Below are 8140 nucleotides of genomic sequence, written 5' to 3' on the forward strand. Positions count from 1 at the left end.
TATTACAGGACCCCTCAAATCCACCTTAAAACATCTGCTCTCCCCAGAGGTTGGGACATCGTATCATGTAAAGGTTCAAATCTATATTTCTCAATGTGGTTATAAATTAGTAAGAATTGAACCAAGGCATCCTGGACTTTACCAAGCATGTTCAGAAAGCCTGTCTGTACTAAAACAATAATCAAAGGAATGTAAGTTAAGATGAGGAGAAAAGGATAGGAAAGGTTTTTTTTAAATGCAATTTTCAAAAGGACAGTACAAAATGTAGTGAGTGTGCGTGTTGTAAGTTGCATGAATGGTGTCAGGGTCAAAGGCAGGGCTGTCCTTCTGTGAGCACATCACATGCCAAGTCGGGGTCTGCCCAAAGCAAGCTTTTCAGAGAGTGTGGATCCCAGCTCTGTTGTGAACGCTACTTCTTCTCAAGGTGACCCCTGCAGTTAACTTAACCAGGGGGGAGAGGCCTGTCCTGTGACAGCCCAGCGGGCTGGGGTGGAGTGCAGCCTCCCCACTCCCATGGGGCCTTCCCGAACTGGAGAGGGGGTTTAGGGAGCAGAGCTGGCAAGACAGCCAGGTGGGTCGCTTTGATAAGGAAACAATCTAGAACCTTGACAAGGATGGCTGAACATTACCTGGGTCAGACACATCTGAATCAATGGGAAGCAGAGAAGAAATGAGAAAAAAAAATGATTTGTAAGAAAGTAGCCAAAACAGGTAAACTACTGCTCCTTTTATTTTTTCTCAAAATGGATGACTTTAATTTTGTTTTCTGATTATTAAAGCAATGTTTTCTCATCAAAAAGGACACAGAATCTTTTCTGCCTGTTTCAAACATTCAGAAGTTTACTACTTCTCAAAGAGGTGGCCAGATTACCATGCCACCCCTTTCGCTGTCTACCCCAGCCATGACTTGGGAATAGTTCCTTTGTGAATAAGTCCCCTTCAGCCTTTGTGTGTGACATCTTTTCCCTGTTGGGACCCTGATAAATTATTACATGGTCATAATATAATATGTTAAATTCCTCTTCTTTTAAAAGTTAAAGTAATTTAGTATTGCAAAATTGCATGAGGCAGAGGTGTTATAGTAAAAGCTTTTCTTTGTATTCGTGGTCATTACCATTACATATATCTGCATTCAAGTTTATTTTTCCAACTCTGGGGGAAACCAGAACAACAATGCTCCAAATTATTTTCTTTCTGAAAGTTTAGTTTGACTAGCTAAACTTCACTCACCTTCTGTCTGGAAGAGGGGGCATGACCTGAGCACCACACCAAATGTTCTACCCAGCTGGATAAGGTAACTGGGGATTCGGAGCTCCGCTGGCTATGTTCATGCCAGAGGTAAATCTACTCATTGTGCCAAAAGGGAAAACTAGACTGCAAAGATGAGCAATTGTTTTATTCAGTCTTCTAGTCTTAAAGCCATTTGTTTATGTAGAATTGCTCTCAGACCTGGGCAAGAGGGGTCCCATATTTTAGAGGGCTCTTATGAGGGAGGAGTCTGCAGGGCAAGGGGACTATTCTTTTGCTTTCTGGACCACATTCTGAATTCCTGGACTCCAGAATCTCCTGCCCAGATGGCTCTGAGCCTGCTCTCAGGCCCTGCATGCCCCAGGCCCCAAACCCCCTGGTCTATCTTCCTGAGGGCGGATGGACCACTAGCGCACACCTCTGGGGCAAGGAAAGTTGTAGTTATTTGTGGAGGATGTGGCTGCATGTTGGATGTTGGGCAAGGATGTCCATTTGCACACCTGTGAAACCTTTTAACACTGGACAGAACCAGAGATAGGAAGAAAAGAGGGGCAGGGGCTGGGGACCAGCTCTCCTGCACAACTATGTTCTGGAGTATTCTTTTGAGCGACTGAGAATTCTAAATTTGAACTAGACCTTCTAGGTATATGAATGTATATTTTATTTTCCACTTTGTTAGTTGGTCCTTCCTTTCTTTCCTTTCTTTCTTCTTTCATATATTTAATAGCTTTTTAGTCTGCTTTATAACTGAAATTCTTATACATATGGTATGCAGGATTTTATTTGCACTCTTGTTCTGGGCTCTGTAAATATTAGGGGTGGACCTATATTTACATATAATAATTTGTCTTGAAATATACAAAAGAATATTTAAGTCTGACTTCCTGGGACTTAAAATGATTTGATAAATTTAAATGCTCTAAAACAACTTGAATCTGTTTTGAGACAGGGTCTCACTCTGTCACCTGGGCTAGAGTACAGTGACATTATCATAGCTCACTACAAATTCAAATTCCTGGGCTCAATCAATCCTCCTGCCTCAGGCTCCTGAGCAGCTGGGACTACAGGTGCATGCCACCACGCCCAGCTAATATTTTCTATTTTTAGTAGAGACCGCGTCCCACTCTTGCTGGTCTCAAACTCCTGGACTCAAGTAATCCTCCCTCCTCGGCCTCTCAGAGTGCTAGGATTACAGGTGTGAGCCACAATGCAGATCCCAGAAGCTGATTTCTGTGGAACACTCAATGCTCCCTGATGAGTTCACATTGTTAGAGGGAGTTCAGCAGGTGCCCTGCCTTTAAGATTGGCAAGTTGCCCTCAAAAATTTCCAGCCCTAGAATCTGAAAATCTATAATTCATTCTTGACAATCATTTAGCATGGTTGGAGAAATGTTCCTTTTAAATGCTGCAAACTGAAAAATGTCCCTCTAGGTGGAACTAGTGTTATGACGATCATACCATTCTCCGAATGTGCTTTCAAAGTGGTGGATTGTAAAGTGTTTGCAACTGGGAGCTGGCGGTATGCACCAGCTGGGAGGTGTGGCAAGCATAGTTTCTCACCTGAAAACAGAACTTGTGATAATAGCCTATTGCAATCCTATAAGGGAGAGAAAGATCTTGGAGAGAATATATGCAATTAAACAGCACCGGATTCAGAGCACATGACCAGTAACACTTTCATTTAGGATGAGTGAAGGCAAGGCCTGCTTTTTCACGTATGTTAATCCACGTGTTTAGTATAGGATAACAGGTGACTCACCTATCTTGAAACGACCCATGTAGTAGATCTGGGTGCTGAGGGCCAGAGAGGCCAGAATGTGGATTGCAGAGAAGATGATCCAGAACCACACGTCATTTTTTCCAAACACCTAGGAGTAAGGATGGAAGTTACCTTAATCTGGTGTTTTTCCCAGAGAACTCACTAAAATCATTCTATCTCTTTTGTAAGGATTCAAAAACTGAGCTGTGTGTGCATTCTGTTTTTTTCCCCTTTCTTGGGCTGAACTCACAGGGATCCTACTGCACAGTGGGTGGGACAAGGAATGGCTAACTGGCCAAGGGGAAATGGAAAAGGGAAGAAATAGAGGAGGTAGCTGAACAACAGCAATAGGTCTACAGTTGGGGCTGATGCACTTCAAATAACTGAAGACAGCCAGCACTAGCTGCCCACGCGCATTTAGAGAGTGATTTCTGTTCTTTCCAATCAGGCTGTATATCTCTATTCCTGTCTCTCTCTCTCCAATTTTAACAATTTCACACGAGTCAGGCCCCAGCTTAATATTAAAGCTATTCAGGGTACTTTTATAGGTGCCTAGTACATTATTAAAAATAACCAACTCAATAACTAAGTAAAAGTGTGCCATGAATGGATCAATGATGAGAGTGTGTCATGAACGGAGGATTATGCTTAATCCAAACCTGTTCGCCTGAGGTCCAACAAACAAACAAACAACAGGCCTCCCAAGGGGGCACTTTTTGAGAGCCAGACCGAAGGCAGGTGGAGAGGGACGCACCACTCCGAGGACGGTGAGCATGATGACCACAGCGAAGGAGGCGTAGGCAGAGTAGGCGCTGGCATTGATGTCCGGGTGGCGGGTCTGGTAGAGCTTCAGCATGCAGAGGCCCGCGATCATGTACATGAAGGAGGTGTCTGAGGACCCAGAGGAGGAGTCGAGACAGTCAGGATTCAGTAAGCAACAGACAGATGACACTTTCTAGATTTTTCTTCAGCCTCTGAGTAGCCCTTCATTTCAGTCTATGGACCATTAATTGCTGCCCTCAGGCTGTGTGGAGACTTCCAACATGTCAACCCCTGTAGACACATTCTCCAGGCAGAACCCACACACTCCACTTCTAAACACCCACAAGGCTATTCTGAATTCACAGAAGGAAAAGCATCTGATGTAACAAATAACTCCTATTTCACAGAAGAAAAGTATTTTGATATGATAAATAATTGACTGTCCTCACTTTCAGGGTTATTTGAGTTTTAAACGCTGGTGTTCAACAACAATAACAAAAGAATCCCTAACGGTGATAGTTTAGGCAATGTGACAACGGAATGAGTCCCAGGTGGGTGTAGGAGGTCATTCTCGGCATTCTGAAATATAAACACATTGATCACTGCACATACAGAGCTTTATAGCCTGGTGACAGAAAATAGCTAGAAATTAAATGTAGCTTAGCTGCATTAGAATTATGAAAATGCAAATTAAGACAACAATGTAGTGCCCCATATTACTCAACAATTTAACAAAAAATTTAAATGTCTGACAATAACAAATTGTTAGTGATTATGTAGGGAAATGGGAACTCTCACACAGCTAATGAGAGTGGGAATTAATGCTCTGGAGAGAAATTTGTCAAATTTGGGTAAAATGGAAGCTGCACAAACAAGGTGGCTCAAAATTCTATTTCTAGGTATCCCAGGGAGCCTCTCTCACATGTGCACAGAGACATATACAAGGATGCTCATTGCAGCATTGTCTGTAATAGCAAAATATTGGCATCATCTAAATGTAGTTCAATCGAAGAACTGATAAATGTGATCTATTTTTATTATAGAATATGACAACCCTTAAAAATGAATGAACCACCTGTCCTTGATTCATTTTTTTTAAACCTTTGTTCTGACTTCTCAATAGTGTCCTTGATTCCATATTGATAAACCTTGAAAACATATTGTTAATTGAAAAAAGAAGGTTACAGAACACATTGTGATTAATTAATATCAATTTGCTACAAATGTAACAAAATTATAAGAAGAAACTGGAAGGATAAATACCAGATAAATCATAATTGTTGCCTCTGGGGAGAGAGGGAGGACATTAAGCTTCGAAAGTGCTTCAAAACAGGGCCTCAACTTTATCACAATGTTTTCTTTCTTAAAAAGTAGATCTAAGGCAAATATTTTAAAATGTTGACATTTGTTCATTCTGCATGGTGAATGATATTCTCTGTAGTTTTCTCTATGAAAAATGTTACTAATTAAAAAAATTAAATGTGGAAGGGAAGTTCTGTGGTGCTCTGAGTTAATAGCCAGAGGTCAGAGCACGAACATAAAATGACCATTTTAAAAATCCTTATCCTTGAGTGGGGAGGACATTGTTACTTGCCTACTACCATTAGCTCTTCCCTTGCTCCTTCTTAACAGCATCTCAGTGCTAACTCAGTATCTACCCGCTTTCCAATTCAGAAGTGCAGCCACCCCCAGCCCCTTTGCTTCAGGAAAGGCTAATCCCATTCTTGGCTCCAGAGATGGCTCTGATTGGTCTGAAGGTGATCCCACCTCTTTTGCTGATTGGTGTAGCAATCTAGGCCCAAGCCAACCAGCACTTAGGGAATGTTTCAAAAATAGGCTCATGACTGTTTAAGCTACTGAGATGTGAGGGGATGTTAACTGGGGGTTTCTCAAAAAGAAGCTTCCTTGCTCTTAAATGAAGAAGACTCCTGGGAAGCCAGCTTGCTGCCTCCTCAGGAACTGTTGTGGGGAACTATTAATATAAAGCCAGGACCTTCTATAGCTACGTTTGCTACCATGAGAGAAGATAGCCTGAGGATAAAACTAACATACAGGCTGGGCGCGAGCAAAGGGATCACAGAGATGGGGCCAGAGCCACAAGGTAGCTCAACCACAATCCCTTTCTACTTCTGGACTTTCAGGTGGCGGGCTGATAAATGTCCTTATTATTCAATCCAATCTGAATTGGGTTTTCTATTACTTTCATCCCAAAGCAGTCTAACTGCTCAATGAGGTCAAATTACACCAAGGGACCTTTCTAGAAGTCTGTTTGTGGGTTCTATCTGACTTGTTGCCTAAAGCTTAGCCCATTGCCTGCTTTCAAATCTAGCCATGGGATAGTCTTGCAGTGTTGAGCATTTTCTAGTCTAAAAGGTGGTCAGAGAGAAAAAGTGGTACAACATGTGGAAGTCATGCTCTGTGGTGAGGTGCTCTCAGATCACTGCAGCTCACATAAAATGCCATTTAAGTCTTGCAAGCATGACTTTGGCATTTTGGAGAGGGTCCCAGGATAAGACTCATAACTCAAACCTGTGTAGTAGATATAAGTTCTAGTTACCGAATTGGAAGTTGGAGTAATTAGGGCAGACATGGTAACACGCACTGAGCACCCCTTCCATCATCAATGCGATGCCCATAGCATAGAAGAGACCAAAGTGTTTGGGAATCCCGTACTCCTGAAAAAGGAAAAGGGTGGTTAATAGAAAGATACCAATTGGTGAATTACCCAGCGTGTCACTAATCCAGAAGCCCATGCTTCTGGCCCCATATGGTTCCTTACACATAATATGTTATCACACCATCAAGCCAGATGTCCCTCCCCTTTGCAGATCCTGTTTGGAACCACAACCCTTCCTAACTCTCTCCTCTGATTTACCCACTCTCTCCTCACCATAGCAAAGATGTCCTTGGCTTCCAGGGCTCTTCGATGGAGGATGTCCCGGCGCAAGACTATCAGCAGGAAAAGCAAGCCCAGAAGCACATGGCCCAGGTTACTGAGAATGTTGTTGAAGGCACTACGGGGACAAGTGAGAAACCATGAGAGAGGCAAGGCAATCCCAGGAATTCAGAGAATGAATGAATGCATGAAGGAGAGAGTGAATTCAGCACTCAGCGTTTTCTACCACTAAATGTTTCTGTAAGTTTTCAGGATAGAAAATCATTAGGAATCCTCTTTAACCTAACTCCTTCATTTTATGATGCTTACTTAGCCTGTGATAATTTATGTTTCCTCTCAGAGATGCCTGCTCAGCTTCCTACCACCCGCCCAATCCTCTCTTGTCCCGGTGGCCCTGGTACGGCATGAATCTTGGGAAAGAGAGCCGCTCAAAAGATAGGCAAGTGTTTCAGATACACTGTGAGAGTGAATTCTCATAGGTGGACCCATGTTAAGGGTCAATATTCAGCCCTCTAATTGTGAATTTCAGGATAAGTGTCAGCCAATCACAGCAAGCAGCTTTATTTCATGAAACTGAGGCTGGTTCATCTCTGGAGCAACAAGCCAGGCTCCCACCCAGGCTCTTTCCACTTTACCAAGTTCTGGTGGCGAGAGCATGGCCTTAGAGGGGTCCAGTCCTGACATCACTAGCAGCTGAGGGACCGTCAGCAAATCCTTACCTGTCTTCATCTAAAACTAGGGGTAACAATGTCTGTCTCATGAGATTTATTAATGGATCGAATGAGACAACAGGCTGCCAGCTCATGCCTGTGAACAAATACCCTCACAGCTGGGTCCCTGACGTTTTCAGAAACATCACTACCCTCTTCTCAGAAGGTTATCCTTAGGCATGTTTCCCAAGGCCCTCTTAGGGGAATGAGAGAAGCATACCTGGACTCAACTTCTTGGCTTAGTTCCTCTTTACCCTTGGCTGTGGTCATTTTCCACAGTTATTTTTAACATTTTAAAAAACTGAAATCACAACATTAGACAGAAAAGCATCTTTAAATGCCTCATGGCAACCAGAGGACTGGGTTTACCTGAGGACGCCCAGGGGGTGTGCACAGAGGAAGTTGTAGTAACAGATGTCCTGGTTGCCAGTGACATTTACCACCTGTAAAATCAAGAGCGAGAAGAGGAAATGTGGTTTTTCTCCGTCCTCTGAGCCCTAGCCTGAAAGCACAAAGATAGACAGGGCTCCTCCAGGGATGCTCTGTCAGGGATCTACAGTGTAACCACTATCTGCCACCATGACACCGCATGGCCATGTTTCCTTTAATGTCACCATCTTGCGTCGAATAGAAATATTCTGTGTACCCCTTGTGCAGCCTCAAGGTGGAATTCAGCTAAGTGTGTTTCCTTTGTTGTCATGATAAAAGGACTCTGAAAGGATGCTAATACTGGGACCTGCCTTTTAGGACTGTCATGCTATGTCC

At 43.1% G+C, this 8140-nt stretch overlaps 1 protein-coding gene across 1 annotated transcript in view; it reads right to left on the reverse strand.

The window, feature by feature from the left end:
• Positions 1-8140, reverse strand: part of SIDT1 (SID1 transmembrane family, member 1) — a 104518-nt gene that overhangs the window by 9843 nt on the left and 86535 nt on the right. The window contains exons 12-17 of the mRNA XM_012652217.1: positions 7745-7818; positions 6660-6783; positions 6327-6444; positions 3762-3898; positions 3008-3116; positions 630-644 (exon numbers count right to left, since the gene is read on the reverse strand). Of these exons, the coding sequence (XP_012507671.1) occupies positions 630-644; positions 3008-3116; positions 3762-3898; positions 6327-6444; positions 6660-6783; positions 7745-7818 (577 nt within the window). The remainder of the gene's footprint in view (positions 1-629; positions 645-3007; positions 3117-3761; positions 3899-6326; positions 6445-6659; positions 6784-7744; positions 7819-8140) is intronic.

Source organism: Propithecus coquereli, unplaced genomic scaffold, assembly GCF_000956105.1.
Source record: "Propithecus coquereli isolate 6110/MARCELLA unplaced genomic scaffold, Pcoq_1.0 Scaffold386, whole genome shotgun sequence".
Lineage (NCBI taxonomy): Eukaryota > Metazoa > Chordata > Mammalia > Primates > Indriidae > Propithecus > Propithecus coquereli.